This window comes from Pelodiscus sinensis, chromosome 9 (assembly GCF_049634645.1).
Source record: "Pelodiscus sinensis isolate JC-2024 chromosome 9, ASM4963464v1, whole genome shotgun sequence".
Classification (NCBI taxonomy): Eukaryota; Metazoa; Chordata; order Testudines; family Trionychidae; genus Pelodiscus; species Pelodiscus sinensis.
The window spans coordinates 35,922,260-35,942,304 of record NC_134719.1 but is presented as its reverse complement, the minus strand read 5'-3'; the positions used below and the strand labels follow the sequence as shown (position 1 = coordinate 35,942,304).

Below are 20,045 nucleotides of genomic sequence, written 5' to 3'. Positions count from 1 at the left end.
GCAACACTGTCTTTGTCATATGACATTTAAGGAAAAATGCAGACCTGGCCAGAAAGCAGCATAAAACATCTGTCTCTTAACCTTCCTCTTGATATGAAAGAGAAGGTATGTGCACATTTAAACATTCCACATGCCTTTATAACTAAAGTACTCTCTACCTTTACTAACTACTGAACATTTGTTTAAACTAAAGCTGTCTTCATAATCCTTCTGATGATTCTCCATGTAACATCAGAAGTCTGGCACAGGAATTCCCATAATATAAGTAACAAACAACAAAATGGAAAATTTGAAGGGTTTGACAGGCTGTGACACTAGTTTGGTACAAAAATTCTATTTTGCATGCATGAGAAAGACTGATAAATTTGCGAGGCATGGATGAGGCTTGTAGTACCTTCAGAGCTATCTGAACAATGGCTGAAAACTAAAAGGAATATTTCTGGGTACAAGTTAAGATACAGTACATCTACATTTCTAGTTTTAGGACTTCATGATGTAGAAGGAGACTCTGCATATTGGGTCACCAATTAATTTGTTAAATACCAATAATGTATTCAGCCTATAAGAATGGCCATACTGGGTCAGACCATAGGTCAAGTTTTCTGTCTTCTGTGCTCAAGAGAGCATGAACATAACAAGTAATCAATAAGTGATTAATTCCTTCTTGCTTATTCCCAGCTTCTGGCAAACAGAGGGTAGGGACATTACCACTCCATCCTGGCTAATAGCCATTGAGGAATTGATCCTCCAGGAATTTATCTTGTTCTTTTTTGAGCCCTGTTATACTCTTGGTCTTTACAACAGCTTCTGGCAAGGAGTTCCACAGATTGACTGTTGTGTGAAAAATCATTCCATTTCTTTTGAACTTGCTGACTATTAATTTCTTTTGGTGACCCCTTAATTCTTGTGTGACGAGGAGTAAATAACATTTTACTTTCTCCATGCCAGTCATGATTTTATAGACCTCTATCATATCCTCACTTAGTCATGTCTTTTTCAAATGGAAAAGTCCCAGTTTTATTAATCTCTACTAATGGCAGTCATTTCATGTCCCTAATAATTTTTGTTGCCCTTTTCTGAAACTTTTGCAATTCCTATATGTCTTAGAGATGGGTGAACACATCAGAATTCAGGATGTGGACATACTATGGATGTATGTAGATTAAATATGATAATTTCTGTCTCAATCTCTTTCCCTTTCTTAATGATTACAAACATTCTGTTTGCTCTTTGGACTGTTGCTGCACACTTAAGCTACATCTAGACTGCAGAGTTTTATCAGAAAAAGATAAGCAAATTGCAGATTACAATTTGCTTATCTTTTTCCATTTTTTCGGAAGAGGCTTTTCCAAAATTTGGCCCACTTACATGGGGCCAAATTTCGGGAAAAAACTCTTCTGGAACATCCCTTAATTCCTCTCACCGAGAGGAATAAAGGAATGCCGAAAGAATGCACCACGTTTTTGGAAACTGTTCCAAAAAAGCAGATGCATTCCCTGGACACGGCACAGCTTTTCCGGGATACGGTATCCCAGAAAAACTCTGCAGTCTAGACATAGCCTTAGTGGATGTTTTCAGAGAACTATCCACAATAACTCCGGGATCTCTTTGTTGAGTGATAACAGCTAATACTAATCCCAACATTTTATATGTATAGTTGGGTTACCAATCTATACAAGAACCTTCCTTTTTTTCCAATGACATCTTATTCTGTTTAAGAGCATTTGGTGAGGGATTTTGTTAAAGGCTTTCTGAAAATCTGAGCAGTGTATGCGATATACCTAAACTTTAGTAAGGTATTTGATATGGTCTCACATGATCTTCTTATCAATAAACTAGGCAAGTACTACTTAGATGGGCCTACTATAAGATGGGTGCATAACTAGCTAGATAACTGTTCTCAGAGAGTAGTTCTTAACAGTTCATAAATGTGCTGGAAGGACATAAGTTGGGTTCCACAGGGGTCTGTTTTGGGACTGGTTCTGTTCAATATCTTCATCAATCATTTATATATTGGCATAAAGATTCTGCTTCGTAAATTTGTAGATGATACAAAGCTGGGAGGGTTTGAAACTGCTTTGGAGGATAGGGTCATAATTCAAAATGATCTGGACAAACTGGACTGAGGCAAATAGGAAGAAGTTTAATAAGGACAAATGCAAATACTCTACTTAGGAAGCAACAATCAGTTTCACACATACAGAATGGGAAGCGACTGCCTAGGAAGGATTACTACAGAAAGGGGTCTAGGGGCCATAGTGGACCACATGCTAAATATAAGTCAACAGTATGATGCTATTGCAAAAAAAGCAAATATGATTCTGGGATGCATTAACAGGAGTGTTGTGAGCAAGACACGAGAAGTCATTCTTCCACTCTGCTCTGCACTGATTAGGCCTCAATTGGAGAATTGTGTCTAGTTCTGGGCACCACATTTCAAAAAAGATATGGAAAAATTATAGAAGGTCCAGAGAAGAGCAACAAGAATGATTAAAGGTCTAGAGAACATTACCTATGAAAGAAGACTGAAAGAATTGGGCTTGTTTAGTTTGGAAAGGAGAAGACTGAAAGGGGACATGATAGCAGTTTTCAGGTCTTTAACAGGGTGTCACAAGGAGGAGGGAGAAAAATTGTTCTCCTTAGTCTCTGAGGATAGGACAAGAAGCAATGGGCTTAAACTGCAACAAGGGAGGTTTAGGTTGGACATTAACCACCCTGACAGGAAGATTTTCCTAAACACTGGACTAAGTTGCCCAGGGAGGTTGTGGAATCTCCATCTCTGAAGATATTTAAGAGCAGATGATCTAGACAGTACTGGGACCTACCATCAGGGCAGTAACTAGACTTGGTGACCTCTCAAGGTATCTTCCAGTTCTAGTGTTCTATGATTAGATCCACTAGGTACCCTTTGTCCACATGCTTGTTGACCCCTAAAATAATTCTGGTAGATTGGTGGGGCATGATTTCCTTTTCAAAAACCATGTTGACTCTTTCTTCAAAAAGTTATGTCCATCTATGTGTGATAATTTTGTTCTTTACTCTAGTTTCAACCAGTTTGCCCAGTACACAAGTCAGGCACGATGGCTTGTAGTTACTGAGATCATCCCTAAAGCCCTGTTAAAAATTGGGGTATATTAACTATCCTCCAGTCATTTGGTATATAAACTGATTTAAATGGTCGGCTACAAACTACAGTTGGTAGTTCTGCAATTTCACATCTGAGTTCCTTCAGAACTCTTGGGTGAATTCCATCTGGTTCTAGTGACTCTTAAGTTTATCAATTTGTTCTAAAATCTCTGGGACAGTTACCCAAACCCAAGTCATTCTTTTTAGGTGATAGATTTGAGGATCTCCCTCACATCTTCAGCCATGAAAACTGATGCAGAGAATTCACTTAGTTTCTCCTCAATGGCCTTATCATCCTTGAGTGCTCCCTTAGCACCTTGATTTTCCAGTGCCCCAGCTTCCTGTTTCTAATGTACTAAAAAAAATTGCTATTATTTTTTGAGTCTTTGACTAGCTGTTCTTCAAATTCTATTTTGACCTTCCTGATTATATTTTTAACACAACACAGACAAAGATGGTCTTTATCTAAAAAGGCTTGGTCTAAAAGACTGAACCAGATGCAGTAGGTGGTTTAGTGGGAAGTGTTAACTTAATTTGTATCCTTTAGTCCACATCTTCTAAGGAGCTGGAGAGGCATTTACTATAGGTTAGTTTTTCAAGGCAGGGGATGAAGAGGGCGGGGAAGTGAATCTTAGGCACTATGACATCACTTGATCAATACGTTATTAAAAATATTACAGAATTTATCTGCCTGCCAATATATGTTACCGTCACAAGAGTTTACCAGCAATTGTTGATCCATGAAGTATGGCTTCTCTGGAGATCCATCATTTGTTTCCATATCAACAGCAAAACAAAAAAACAGGGCATCCATGACCACTTCAAACACCGACAAAAAGCTGTGGGCTACGAGGTAGGCAAAAAGTGCAACTAACAACAGAGGAACTACCCATACATGGAACTCACGATGGTAGTTAAATGCCATTAAACCTCCAAAAACTGTAAAACATACAACAAACACCTGTATAAAGGAGAAAAAAGGAAGCAAATATATTATAATATGCACCAAAGCTAAATCAAATATTTTACTGGCTGATGTTTTAAAGAATTTATTTCATAGGAGAAGGCTTGAGATCAATTTGAAACCATCTTGCTGCTCACATAGGGAACATGTGGCTACATAGATTTACTATCATTGTTATTCTTGTCCTCCTATCCACGTCCCTTCCATATGTTTGTTATACCTATTTGTCAAATCTTGTCTTAAATTAGACTAAGTTCTAAGGGGCATTCACTGACATGCCTCTGTCGTCAGAGGCATGTAGATTAGGCTACCAGACATAGTAAAATGAAGTGGCGATTTAAATAATCGCCACTTCATTTAAATTTACATGGCTGCTGCGCTGAGCCGACAAACAGCTGATCAGCTGTTTGTCGGCTCAGCGCGATAGTCTGGACGCGCGGGTGGCGACATCAAAGGTATCTGTCGACCACCCAGGTAAACCTCATCCCAGGAGTGACAGAGGCATGTAGTCTAGACGTACCCTATGAGTTTGTACAGCTATTAGTGCAATGAGCCTCTCGGTGCTTCCATAATACAAATGATAATAATAAAATGAATATAAGCAGCAATCATGTCCTTCAACAAAAAACTGAAATACCTGATTCTCCTCCTTCCAAGCCCAGTTTACATTAGTGTAGCCCCATGACTGCACCAGAGTCATGCTCCTGATTTCCTTAATGTATGTGAAAAGAGAATCAGTCTCTAATCTTTGTCTTCATTATTCCAGGAATGGACGCTGAGGCTGTAATTTAGGAGTTTATCCATGGACTTTATAAATTATAGTCTCTTACCTTTCCTAGAAAAATGATGAAGTCTCCAAAGAAATTAATGAAGGCTATACTAGCAGAATTCTTTGCTAATATAGATAGAGCATCCTTTGTCGAGGTACAAAAATTTGTCCCATTTATGGCAGTTGTCGTGTATACATGCTGAAATGAGAGAATGAAAAGGTAATATGACTGGAAAAAAGGTCGGAATCTTTTAATATGGGATTTTCTATGGGAAAAGAAAAGCCTTAAAACAGGGCTACTCAGCTTTGGAAGCCCTGAGGGCCACAATGACACAATGCCAAGGGCTGCAATTTAAGTGTGCAACTATATATGCAAATAGCTTCTTTCACACTAACAGGCATAAATACAATAATTAAGGCAAGACTACACAACACACAGGCCCCATTCAAGTCAGTTCTGCTGATATTAATAAAATGCAATATTTACTCGATTTCCACCCATATGACAACACTTTTAATGAGTAAAGACAGTCCAGGAATTTAACTACTAAAACACATATCAACAGAAGACCATTATATTGACAACTTTTTTGTTTTGGCTCCCACTCGCAGGCCACATGATGTGTGTGTCTAAACTACACCCCTCTGCCGAGAGAGGGATGTAGATTAGGCACATCGCTATTGCAAATGAAGCAGGGATTTAAATATCCCATGCTTCATTTGAATAGAAATGGCCGCCGCTTTTTGCCACCGCGGCACTTTGCAGGCAAAAAGCGGCAGTCTAGACGGGGATCGGTCAACAAGGAAAGCCTTTTCTGGCTGATCCCTTATGATCCCTTTATATTTAAATCCCCGCTTCATTTGCAAAAGCAATGTGCCTAATCTACATCCCTCTGATGGCAGAGGGGTGTTGTTTAGACACACCCATTGAGCCCCACATAAATCCAAGCTGCACCGCGGGCTGCAAACAAACAGGCCGTGGGCTGCCATGTGCCTTAAAATATCTTTGGAAATGCTGATGTTGTGCTTACACATAGATTATTTTGCATAGTCTTATATTTTAACTTTGAGCAAGTATAACTGTGCCTCTAATTTCAAACTGACTTTTCACATCGCTTCTACACTGGGTAAATATTGACAAAAGTAAAACTTATATTTCAGAGACTACCTCTTTACAATTTCTTTTGGAATGCTGGAAAGTGACAACCAGTCTTTGGTAATGATTAACTACTATGACATGTAAGTTTCATTGTAACTCGTATCTGGACATATGCCAGGCTGATGACCTTTTCTAAGTATATTCCAGCTAAAGTGTTGCATTTGATAAACTGTATCAATGAAACAAAAAGTAACACTCACTTTGCACACTAAAACTTTAAACTTTGCACACAAAAAATTAATGATTAAATAAGTTTTATGTGTGACCCTTTTTCTTACTAGTGAGCCTTTGAATTTTCATGGACCCATAACCATAAAAAAAAGCTTCACAGAAAGACAAAAGAATACAGGCAGTCCCCGAGTTACGCGGATCTGACTTATGTCGGATCCGCAGTTACGAACGGGGATTTTCTCTCCCCGGAGGACTGGAGCGGCGGGACACCTGGTCCCGCCGCCCGCCTCCTCCGGGGCGAGAAAAGCTGCTCCCCGTCTCCCTGGTCTGCTGGGGGAGCCAGCAGACCAGGGAGACGGGGAGCAAAGCCGCCGAGGACCCGGGGCCGGACCCGTGGCCGCTTCCAGATCAGCTGGAAGCGCCGCGGGTCTGGCCGGGTCCTCCGCGGCTTTGCTCAGCGTCTCCCTGGTCTGCAGACCAGGGAGACGCTGAGCAAAGCCGCGGAGGACCCGGGCCGGACCCGCGGCGCTGATCTGGAAGCGCTGCGGTCCGGCCCGGGTCCTCCGCGGCTTTGCTCCGCGTCTCCCTGGTCTGCTGGGGGGGGACGCAGCTAGTGCCCCCCTCCCCCCCAGCAGACCAGGGAGACGTGGAGCAAAGCCCGGGGCCTGTGGTAGAGCAGGTGGGGCGCTGCTGGTTGGTTCCGCAGCACCGCTCCTTGGCGCTACTGGACCAACCCGGCAGCACTCCAGCTGCTCTGCCCCAGGAGTCCTGATTCAGCCACTGCTGATCAGTTTCAGCAGTGGCTGAATCAGGACGCCTGGGGCAGAGCAGCTGGGGGTGCTGCTGGGTTGGTCCAGTAGCGCCGAGGAGCGGCCGCGCTACTGGACCAACCCAGCAGCACCCGAGCTGCTCTGCCCCAGGCGTCCCCCAGTTAGCCGCTGCTGAAACTGACCAGCGGCTGACTACTGGAAGCCCGAGGCAGAGTTGCTCTGCCCCGGGCTTCCTGGAATCAGCTGCTGATCAGTTTCAGCAGCAGCTGACTTGGGGACGCCTGGGGTTCTTAAGTTGAATCTGTATGTAAGTCAGAACTGGTGTCCAGATTCAGCCGCTGTTGAAACTGATCAGTTTCAGCAGCAGCTGAATCTGGATGCCCGTTCCGACTTACATACAGATTCAACTTAAGAACAAACCTACAGTCCCTATCTTGTACGTAACCCGGGGACTGCCTGTAATGACAGGGAGCGTCAAAACTAGATCACTTGGTTTTATGTTGTGAAAAAAGATGTTGATTTCAGTGGAAATTATAGGCACTCAGTAATTTTCAAGTAGATACCAAAAATTTTGTAAGATTAATATTAATTGTTTTCAGGTGGAATTTTGTTAAAGGGAGACTGGAGGATAGACTTATGAGCTATTTCAATAGGAATCTTCAAGCATCTTTTAAAAATAGTTTATAACATAACAGAAATCATTAGTGAGGAGTTAAATTAGTATCTCAACAAAGAGCAGAAAAACATTATTCTAGCAAAACTTTTATATAAGAGAGATTATATGGTATTAAAAACATTAGTTAAGTTTAGTATGCTCACTAAGACTAACTGTATGCAAGAGTTTTTGTGCAAAAGGAATTTGTAGGTTGCGCAGTTTATTTAGGGATTAAACTACCTTCTGCTTTGCTCGTGAATGAATAAAATTCTCAGCCTAATTGAAGGAAGTATATAGATTGTACAGAATTTCTGGTCTAACTTGCTACTTTTTCCTATTACAAAAGGAAATATAGAACTGCCTAGCATAGCTTCTATCTGCCTTACATATTCCCGTGATGCCCAATTATGTTCCATAACTTGATCACAAGCATCTGGGCACCACGCCTGCTAGACTATAAGCTGATATGACTTAACCTTAAAATATTTTTAAAGGGAATTCATAAAAGCAAATGAAGACTTTTGGTGTGAATATAATAGCAGAATATTCACTTTATATGACGAGACAAGGGAAATTATTTTAGTTCCTGAACAGTGAAGACATGCAAACAATGATGTTCTTTCACTGGAACATTATTTATGAGCAACAAATGGATCTTAAAAATAATTAATATCAAGACTGATTTCTACTGCCCTGAGCAATACATACATAAGACTGCAGAATGGACAGAGTACTATGTAGAATGTTTGCATGGATATCTGCCTGTTTGTATTACTTAAATAAGCAGGTTAGAAAAACAGACTCAGTACTAGACTGTTTCATTTCTACTCAAGCTGCTCTTTGCCCCTGCCAGTATCTTAATCTGAATGCAGGGAATAAAAATAATAGCTCAAGTATCTGCTGAGAATCATTAGTAATATTGTGGGTATAGCATGTGTTCCATCTGAAGATCTCAATGCACTTTATAAACATTGGTAGATTCATTTAACTTTCTGCGACACTATTTGTCTTCAAGTATGCTAAGCACAAAGCTATGGACTTGATCCTGCTCCACTGAAATGGATGTGAGTTTCACCATTAACTTCAATGAAAGCAAGACTCTGGACGCTATTTGTGTAATTGGCAGTCTCTTCTCTTGAATATTAAAGGTGTATGGTGCACTTTTCTTTGTACGAACACTATTTCCACCTTTCAAAAGGGAATCAGCACTTGACAGCTATATTGGGTTGCGAATACTACCTAGATGAAGATTTGTCATACTACTAGCAAACAAAGCAGAAACAGAAGTAGCATTTATTCAACACTTTGGAATTCCAAAGAACCATGTAAATATTAACTAAGTCATCACAACACCCAGCAAGGCAGATGTGTACGTAATAATGCAACACTCACAAACTTAAAAGAGGCACAAAAGAGGCTGAGTGAGTTGTCCAAGGTCACAAAAGCAGTCAGTGACCAAGGCAGGATTAGAAATCAGCAATTCTTGGCTTTCACAGTGCAAGCTAAATCACCTAAACCAAGCTACCTCCATGCATATATTAATCTTGTAACTATAAATGTATGAATTAGAGAGCAATTTCATGCACTTTAATCACATTTTACTAGTTTATTATTCGAATAATGAAATAACGCATTGGTTCCGCACATATAAAACCTCAGTCTCACAGTTCAAGTCTCTATGATGCTAATCTATTAAACCACTTAATGTACCTGCCTAATTTTAAGCATATAAACAGGCTCAGTGAAATAAACAGGACTACCTGAATGAAGTTAAGCACACTGCTGGAGGGTTTTGTTGGATGGTGGCTTTAGCCTCTGTGATAAACTGGGGTTCTGCCAGTACAGCCTAATAGTTCTCAATGGTATTGTGAAGTTGATTTAGGAAAAACTGCACATCTATCACATGTCTCTGTATGTGTATGGATTCACCACTGCTGACAAGTCCTGTAATAGGTACACACTAGTGATGTAAAAAGGAGTTTAAAAATGTAACTCTGTAACTGCTAAAAATCCTAGCGGTTACATGCGCTGCAGGCTCTGCAGTATAAAGCTTAAATAAACCTTACACTGCAGACCCCACAGTGAAGCCTCTCCAGGAGCCTTCTGGGACGCTTTGCTGCAGACTGTGCAGCTAGCTCCCCAGGAACAGGGCTGTCAGCCCCTGCCAGCCCCACTCCCGGGGAGTCAGCATGTAACCTGAGGAGGGGGAGCTGGGCCAGGCCTGCCAGGGATAGTGCCTACTCCAGCTGTCCGGCCTGAACAGCCCCTGCCTGCTATGAGCCCTGCAGTGCTGAAGCTGCCCCCTGCCCAGGGTGAGTGGGGAGCTGTTCTATTCCCTACAGGTTAACTGCAACCAGCAAGTCTCACCTGTTAAGGGTAGGGCTTATTGATTCACTGGTTAATTATTTACATCCCTAGAACACACCTGACTGTTACAATGGGGATGCTTAGAACTCAGCGACCTCAGTCAGGTACCAACACTTAGGTACGATGAATGGGCTGCATCTTAAGAAAAACAGTTTTGGCTCAATCTCCTGAAGAGGGGAAGGAGGAAGAAAAGAGTAGAATGTTACCTAAAAGGTAGAACAAAGGAAGCCAGCAAGGTTTAACGAGCAAGACACACATGTATGCGAGACAGACAGAAGGAAGAAGCAAGGGGGTTGGAGAGAACACAGTCTCCCAACATGTAGCAATCACCTGTGGCAAGGTGCTCTGGACATTTTCTTGAGCCCTGGTGGCCCCATGGCCTCTAAAAACTTTTGGAACTCTGACTTCAGCCCAAAAGAATGCCCTGGAGTGGTGAGGATGTTTTGTATGAGCACCACTCTAGTATTTAAATGTGTGTTAACTGCTTCACAACTGCTGCATCCGTCTTAGAGAGTTAAACTGTAAACATGAAGCATAACCCCATTGGGATGGAGAGGGTGTTTTTAATTACAAAGTAGCTTTGGGAGTCGGAGGTGTCAGATGGAAGGTCTGAGACCTAAGAATATGCCTAGGGAATGAGCAATGGTGAAGTGACTAGACTCCATTTATACTCCAAGGTCTTAAAACTCACACAGGCATCTAGAGCAGAAGAAGCTTGGATTTCACTCACAACAGTACTAGAGAATGGCTGAAAAGGGGCACTTGCTGGGATATGCAACTATCACGAGCAACCAATACAGGGAAACAATAGCTCAATCAGTGACCCCCCCCTCCCCCCCCCCCCCCCCCCCACTCAGCAGTCTTCTGCAAGCCAGAAGAGCGCTCTTCCTTTTTGGACATTCACATAATGCTCAACCTAACACCTATTTGGAAAGAATGGCCCAGATCCTAAGTCACAAAGGGCATTTCCAACATGTTATGAATTCTTATATGTTCCATTGTTTTCTAGTTATTGGGAGTATTCACCGACTCATTTCCTTTCAATAAAAGATATATTTTCTGAGCAAGAGAAGGTAAATCCAAATAAATTCAGAACATGCTTTCATTTGGAAACAGGCAATTTAAATATATTTTTCAATAGATTTTAAACTTTTGCCTTGTCACTAGACTCTGTTTAATACACCAGTGATTATTCCACTAGTGCAGTCCTTCCCAAAGCTATGGGCAAGTAGTTATGACATCAGAGCTGCACCATAAATCAGAGGCTTGGGATGCATTAGATAAGAAACAGCCTCTCTCCTGCACTAAAAAGAGCTCATGTACCACCACCTCTGTGAAAAACACAGCCATCTCTGCTTTGAGGCCTGAGAACCAGACATGTTTTTCAGTACCAGGGCAGATAAATAAGGAATGTGAATGTTTACATATTTTCTAATACCACACTATGCAAGAAAACTATTTAGAAAAAAACATCCTTCTAATACTTCACAACACAGAATGTCAAGGGTCTTGGAAAAACTGGCCAGCTAGCTTCATGAGAAAAACACTGTGGCACAGATCCAGGCTGTAAATTCCCGTTTGTTGAGAATAATTGCTACTTTGTATAACAGCTGAATGCAGTCCTCCATTGAAGGATTGGCTATAACAAAATGAGCTCAGTGAAAAAGAACGGCCATAGCAACAGAGTCATCTTAAAAAAGAAGCCAAAACCAAGCTAGTCAGATATCCCACTTCAGCTTCTACTGCTCAGCCTGACCTGATTTTCTTCTTATTGAATAGAGCCGCAGACTCTAGAGGGCTGGCCTGCAATGTGGCGGGACATAGTTTGAATCCTGAGTGCCATAGAGACATGCTCAGAGAATGGGTGCTGGACGAATAAGAGACTATGATGTCACTCTGGCTAGCGCACAGAGCAGCAGCAGAGCAGATTCTGGAGGAAGCCATGTCACGCCACCTCTGACTAGAGGGAGGAAACAGAGCAACACAGGGCCTATAATAGGGAGGAAATGAAGGCCTCCTTCGGTGTCCTAGAAAATGCCATCTCTTGAGGCCTCAAGAAGTTAAAAAAAGGGCTACTCTTCCAAAGGGCACATTAAAACACCAGGCCACCAATATTGCAGCCCTGCAACAACTTCCCTGATGTGTCCCCCGCAGTCTCACAGCCCACCTTTCTCAGCTCCTTGATCTTCTGTCCTTTCCAGCTTTCAATCCTTGCCCCGCTCAAGAGCCTACTCATGCCCCTCCACTGTTTTCTTGTTCTTTTCCATGCATGTAATCTAGTCCCTCTCTGGCTAACAATCACAGGCTGGTTCTAGAAGCAAATTCTCTGTCATTGATTTTCATGTGAATGTTCTCAAATAAACCTACACTGAGCCACAGCATGGTTCAGAATTACCCTTCTCAAAGGCACTGTTTCTGAATTCCTTCGCACCTGCTTCCTTGTTTTAAAAAGGAAGTTCCATTTGGCAGACACTAACGGCCGTTAGTCCAACACAGGTCTATGAACTATGCTGGCTATTAGCTAAGAGTTTATTATGGAGTCAAAAGTTCAGTTCAACCTGCATCAGTGGAAACATAGGCCAACACAGTATAATTGTTCTCTGCTCCCCACGTGGTAAACCATACAATAGACTATGTGAAGACTAAAAGGGTTTTTATTTCCAATTGAGGCATTTATGAAGGTCCTCAGGGAAAGCAAACACTTAAAAATATATGATTTAACTGAAACTATTTATTTTTTCAGTTAACTGTGATTTTGAGATGCCTGAAAAATCTAGCCCTACCACCTACTAACAAACCTGCCAGTAATATTAAAACACAGTATTTTTGGAGGGAGGACAAGAAGAGGTATTTGATAGGGTAAGATAGCAAGAATGCTTGGCAGTCTCCAGGAGAAACTGTATTTACATTAGTGCTTCTGGATTTTGTCTGCATCCACATGATTTTTGCACATGGTATTTTAATCCCATGACCACAAAGCTCTTGACAGACTGCCACCCAAAGGTTTAAATTACAAGAAAGCCCACCAGTAGACATGAACCTGATTGTTAACCAGGGTTACTATTATTACTTTTATATTTATATACTAAGGCAGTTAAAATAATTTCATAATTTTAGTGAATTTCAGTACCAATAAATGCTGAGCCATAACACTGGCTATTATCACTAATGGCCACCACAAGATTCTGCATGCCATTGCAGCCTCAAATTCATGGTGCTGATTAGAATAAAGAAACCACACACTTCTCAGCAATTCCTGCAGAAATCTGTGTGCTTGCACTTTGGAATGGGTGCTTGCCAGTTGGCTGCAGATCAACTCAAGCCGGATATAGAAAAGGAAAATTATACATCTGGTGATATACTGTAAAATAAATATACTGAAACAAGACTAAGGAAGGAGAGATGTCTTTGAAATACCCCAAATTAAGGCACTGCCACAACAATTTAAGAGAGGAGACAGAAATTGTGACTACAAACCAAAAAGAGGATTGTTTTATGGAAGAGAAATTCCATTCCACCAAATTTTACTTGAGATGATTTGAATAGGTGTAGCCTATAAATGCAAGATGATGAAAAAGCTATGGTAATTCTAACTAATGTTGGCACACAGAAGGATAATGGTTTTATATTCATCATGTACCTTTCATCCGGATAGATTCCAGAGAGCTTTACTAATGTAACACACACAAATCATTTTGTCCATGACTGAAGTACAGCAGTTTAGGGGTAAATTGTTAAACAAAGTAATATTATTCCATAGGACAGGATCCAGTTGCAAGTACAGAGAAAATTCAGGCAGGCTAAATAATTACACAAAGTGTATTCCAAACAGGATACTGGGTTAACACTCATGCTCATGGAAAAAGTGCTGTCACTGCAACTAAAATTATATATTCTGCACACGTTATAATAATTAGTGACTCAGGAGCAACCCAGGTAATGGCAGGATTTATTTTATGGTATGTCTACACTGCAATTAAACACTTGCTGCTGGCCCAAGGGGCAGTTTAACTGTGATTCAGACATTACGGCACAAGCTGCAGCCGGAGCTCTGGGACCCTCCCACTTTGTTGGGTATTAGAGCCTGAACATCAACATCACACTTAAACAGGCCGTTACACTGAGCCCCATGAGCCCAAGGCAGCTAGCACGGGCCACCAGCAGATTTTTAATTGTGGTGTAAACATCTCCTTAGGCATCTTTTAAAGAGACTCAGCTGAGTGATTTGGGGTTGATTCACCTGGAGGAGGCTGTGTTTGAACTAAGCTTAGGGGAGATGAACATAGACTGCTGTTCTCTAGCTTAGAAAATGTGTTGAGTTAGTGAACTAAAGGCAGAAGAGTGGAGATACAACAGTGCAGATAATCCTGGAAACCCACAGAAGGGACATTTAAGGGAAGATAAGGAAGTTCTTATTACCTGTGCCACTTCTGAAATCTGCAGATGAGTGAAAAGGCAGTTATAATCGCTTTCCATTATTTATAGATATAGCATCCTGTTCATTTTTTTGGTACATTTTATACATTTAATGTTAGTATTGTGTTGTTTTGCACATCCAAGCTACTGTTCCTACTCCACATCCAGTGTTTGCAGGCTTTTAACTGTGAATAAACATGTATCTTTTGGACTGTACCATATAGGTAAAACAGAATAAGGCCCCTAAATGGATCCACACTTGTTCTATACTATGTTGTAATAGATTAAGGAGGATCACCAAATCCAGCGAGCACCGGACAGTCAAAATAACATAGTAAAATACCCCAGAGTCATCAATGGGCATATTCTCTATTGGTGTGTCTACACAGCACCCTTAGCTATGCAATTTGTGCTACATAAATTGTATAGCTTATTTCGATGCTATTTCAAAATACCTTATTTCATAATTTGGCACGGTCTACACAGTGGCACATTTCAAAATAACTCACTATTCTAAAATTCCCCTTAACCTTCGTGGGATGAGGGTTACCATGATGTCTCCCAAAATCGCTCTGCAGTGTAGACATATCCTACCTGAAGGCGATGCAGAAGTCGATCAGAGCCCACATTAAAATCTTATCTGAAAAATAGCATATCCAGCTGCCCTCTGACAACACAATGTGCCACTATGTTAATACTATCTCACAGGTAAAAGCGCTACAGTCTAAATCATCAGCATTACTTCCTGTGACACTTGTTATTCCTCTGCAAATTTTGCATCCAGGTTCTGACCCATTCAACCCTGCTTAGTTTGTGAAATCAGAATCTGAGGAGGAATTAAATAATCTGAATGACAAAGGCAGGCAGGCAGGCAGAAGAGAATATCAATGCTGAAATGATGGCGAGGGACTTGTAATCATATTTTTAACATGTGATCTCTTCCAACCTATCAGAGTTCTCAATGGATTTCTTTTTAGAATTCCCATGTAATGATGTATTTGTTAATGGAATATTCATCACTGATGAACAACACTGGGACAAAGGACAAACACAAAATGGAAAATGTCAGTATACACAATAACTCTAGAATCAATAAAAATTATTCTATAAAAACAAAAATCTGAAAAATATTTAAAAGTTTTAAACATATCTATAGAGAGAGGCCAAATGTTTGAAAACAAGTGCCTAAAGTTAGGCTCAAACCCAAGCCCACACTCAGGAACTAGGTAGGCGACCTTGATTTCAGAAGTGCTGAGCACTCAGCAACTTCCACTGATTTCAATGAGATTTAGAATGTTCAGAACTTTTGAAAAATCAAGTCACTTACTTAGGTGCCTAAAATTGAGCCTGTAATTTTGAAAATCGTAGTCACAGATTCTGCAAACCTGAAGCCTGGTTCATACTTATTTGCCTAATTGCCTCCCAAAAAACTACATACACCTGATATTGCGAGGGCATGGAGGACAAACAGATTAGTGCATTACACAGGATAATAGTGCTAGCTCTTACTGTTTTATACAGCTATCGCTTCTGTAGGTTACCTTATCTTCTCTAACCTTCTCCCATCTTCTATGTTGCTCTGGTGTACAAAGCTGAAGCCATAGTCATTTTTGCCAAAAACATACCCAAACAAATGTTTATTTAACAACAGACCCAGTGTTATTATCTTGAATTTTAAAAACAACCTCATTTTTATTTTTTTCTGAGATCTATTTTTTTACTACAATGGGCAAGGAAAACAACAGGAAATCTTTTAACAAAGTAAGAACAAAAAACACAAGCCTTTGACCCCAGCAACTACCATTATAATAATTAGGTATTCTTGTAACACACATAAATGACATACAACAGCAGCTGGAGAAAGCAAATATTTTTATGTTGGCTATCTTCTTTGAAGGGCAGGAAGCCAAGGTGAAGGGTGAAAATAACATGCTTGGAGTCCAAACTAACTCTAGGGCTCTTAACCAAGTCAGTGACCATAAGATCCATCCCAGAATGAAAGCTGGGAAAGTTCATCCCACGGAACTAATGATTTTATTGAACAAGAATTTAGTGCGGACTTGACTAAGAAGCATGCTATTTCTTTTAAGTTACTTCAGCATCTATTTTCTCTTATGCTGAGACTTTAAAACAGTAAAGAACAGGTCTATAAGAATCTGATTTAAGAGTAATCAAAACTCAACTTGTATTGACCAATGGAATCTTCAAAACTGTAGCATGTGAAGTATGAGAGAAAACTGGAGTGAAACTAGAACCCCAAAGAATACCATACATCAAGGACAGCAAAATAATGCATGCGGGCTAAATATTCAGCTTGCCAAACATTCAGATCCAATTATTGCCCATCCCTGCCATACATAAAAGAATGTCAGTGCCATCACAGATGATATGGGGATATTGTAAAAACACAAGAAATACGTAGAGACAAGAATGGAGATGTAGTTGGGAAAAATATGGAAGAAAGGATCAGAAAGGAAAGAGCAGGAATCAAATATTTGAAAACTGGTACCTCATAGGAGATTTATTAAATAACAGTTCAAGTCATCATTCTTGGAAAAATACTATATTTTGTGGATGCCTATTTTGGTTTACATTCCAGACATGATAATACTACAAATCAGAAAACCCCAGTGAGAGTTTTTTTCCTTTTAGTGGAAGCTCCCAGGGTGGACAGTTAATTACCCACCTAAATTGTATTTTAAACTATTCATGGAAGGGGCCATATATTTTGCTCTGTTGTATAGTGCCTAGCACAATAACTCCCCACACTGAATGAATAAGACTTCTAGGTACTGTTTATCCCACAATCACAGTAATAAATAATAAGCCCCAAAGTGTCCACAAACCAGCAGGAAAGCTGGACATCATCTTCAAATAGGCTTCTTGACTGAACCTTCATATGGACAGCCTGCATCTCAATAGCTTGACATCTATCTCGTAGAGCCACCTGGTTTTCTAACTGTTGAAGAAGGGGGAAGGCCCACTATAGTTTTTCTAACAAGATATTTCCAAACTAAACTATCAGATTTGCTTTACCACTCTTCACACCCAGCTACTTATAGCTGCTTATAATCTTTCTTTGCCACAGGCACCTCTGGATATGTTAATGAAACAACCCACTAAAGTCCTCAGATCTAGATGGAGAAAAGCAGCCAACACCAATCTTCAGTTCATCTACACAAATTCATTTTTAAAAGTCAAAATTTGTACATACCAGTCTGGACACCTCACAAACATACATTCAGACTAGCATGGACTAATGTGTTTGCTGACTAAAGTTAATCAGCAATCAATTAATTTGAACTAAAACAGTTTTATCACTCCTCTGGCATGTCTACAGTAATCTTCCTGATTTCACCCACCAAAAGTGTGCCTATGTATGACAGGATTCTCTCATACCGTAGGCAATATTCAAGAATATTTGAATTAATACAGCTAGATACAAAGCAGACAAAGATTCAATCTGAAATGAGTTCTAGGACACAGGATAATTCATTTGTATACAGTGTTCACTATATTGAGTCTACCTTTGCTTATAGGGTACTTTAGGTATACACTTGATATAAAGTACTGTACCTGGTTAAAGTATTTTAGGCACCTTTCTAGGCACCAGAAGCAGCAGAAACAGCATTTGAACATGCATCTTGCACATGCACCCTCCTGCAAGGATATCAAGTAACTAGTTAGTGCATGCAGATTTTATATAATATTGACATTTTACATGAACTTGCTTAACAGGACACTGTAGTTCTCCTCACAAAATGTTCATTTAAACAGCAGAGATTTCCTTCCTGCTTATGGGAATTGTTTTTAATTCAGACCCTAAAGTATTAATGATTGATGAGGTGAACTTTTTTTTTCTTTTTCATGGAAGATACTACTCTGGAAGGAAAATAACTGCTGTAAGCAGCTTTGGTTGCTAACAGCTGCATGGAGCACAAAGCATGCAGGCAAATCAGTAACCCCTCAGTGACCAACAGAGTATCTAAAAATAAAAAATAATAATAATAAATACAAATATTATATATAGAGTATGTATTTTTGTTGTAATTCATACCAATGTTAGTTTTATTTTGGGCTATTTTTCAAGTTTTTGAAACAACTGGAATCCTATCCGGCAGAAATAAAAAGACTAAAGAGATGTATACAAATGTGCGTAGGCACACGCAAAGGAAATGTCTACACACACAAAGGAAATGTCTACATATCAGCTGAGAGCATGCTTCCTAGCATGAGTAGACAGATCTGCTAACTCTGCTTAAGTTAGTGTGCTAAAAATAGCAGTGACAATAGTGGCTCAGGCACTCACTCAGGCTACCCACAAATGTACAAACCTGCCTGATCCCTTGGGTATGTACTCTAGTGGTTAGCCTGAGCCACCACTCAATGCCACCAAAACCACAGCGCTATTTTTAGACACTCTCTCAAATGAAGCTAGCGCATGTGTTGTCTATCTGTGAAGGTAAGCTCGCTCCCAGCTGCTGCTAAATTAACATATTTACAGAGTATTTTAATTTTATTGGAAAAGATGAAAACAGCAGACTTAAATTCTCAATGTGATCATTCCTTTCAGGAAACAGTTTAATTTGATGTTTAATTCATCAAAGTCATACAAAGACTTTGATGAATTAAACATCATCTTTATAATAAATATAAATGTTTATATTAAACATAAAAAATAGGGAAAAGCATCTGCCATTACCTTGAAAACCAGAGTTGTTAATTCTACAAAGTACTTCAGAATTTAATTATGAAATCCTACACTGTGGCATGGCTATTTTCCCCACATGGTATTTAAAGTCAAATTCCATTTAATGATATTTGATCAAAAGCCTTTTTTAATCCTTTGTCTTTAGGGATCAGAAAGGTTTGTGTGAAGTTTTTCTTTTCTTTTAAAGTTAAGCACTTACAATGGCTCTGTGAAATCTTCAGGTCACATACATAGCTGTGGCATTTTATGGAAGCAGTGAAGGTGAAATTTTTTGAGTCTGGAGTTTAATATCTTTGCAAATTTTCCAGTATTCAATATATTTTTAAATGTCACCAAAGAATAATACTCTGAATTCAGCTGAAAGACAAAACTTTTCCATGTCTCGCTGGAGAACGGTATTTATTATAAAAGCAACATGCTAATTTTTTCACAATGGACAATATTCATCCCTTTCCACATTAACCCCTTAGAAGGAAACTCTGTATGCCACAATTCCACCATGTAATTCTATCAAAAGGAAGGGAGGGGGCTCCCTTGTGGAAAAGGCCATGATGTTCTTCTATAAATCCATCAAACTCCAGGGCCTCCTATGTGATGCTCAGGCCTATAAAGTGTACCCACCCTCTCCCAGACAGCATAGCTGCGGTGGAGCCAAGGATCTCATTTCCAGAGGGAAGGGAGACATCTGTGGAAAAGGTAATACAGCCTGGGCAAATCCTGGGAAGCCACAAGATGGCAGATTTGCATCCTATCCAGCCTGCCCACTTCCCAACCTCTGCCACCTTTTGCGCTCTTGTACTTTGTGGACGGGACTTCACAGGGTCCAGGTGTATGGTGGATTATATTCTGGTGTGCCAGAACCACTTGCGCCTTCTATATAGAGATGTGTTATCACTGTGTGGAGAGTCTCCTCCATGAATTGGGGGGGGAACAGTCT

At 40.2% G+C, this 20,045-nt stretch overlaps 1 protein-coding gene across 3 annotated transcripts in view; it reads right to left on the bottom strand.

Moving 5' to 3' along the window:
• Positions 1-20,045, bottom strand: part of SLC44A3 (solute carrier family 44 member 3) — a 94,404-nt gene that overhangs the window by 34,403 nt on the left and 39,956 nt on the right. For all 3 annotated transcript variants that reach the window (XR_012905961.1, XM_075936568.1, XM_075936569.1), the window contains 3 exons: positions 17,974-18,057; positions 4,921-5,058; positions 3,851-4,087 (listed from right to left, as the gene is read on the bottom strand). Coding sequence is in view for 2 of the 3 variants with exons in the window: in XM_075936568.1 (XP_075792683.1) it covers positions 3,851-4,087; positions 4,921-5,058; positions 17,974-18,057 (459 nt within the window). In the remaining variant the exon portion in view is untranslated. The remainder of the gene's footprint in view (positions 1-3,850; positions 4,088-4,920; positions 5,059-17,973; positions 18,058-20,045) is intronic.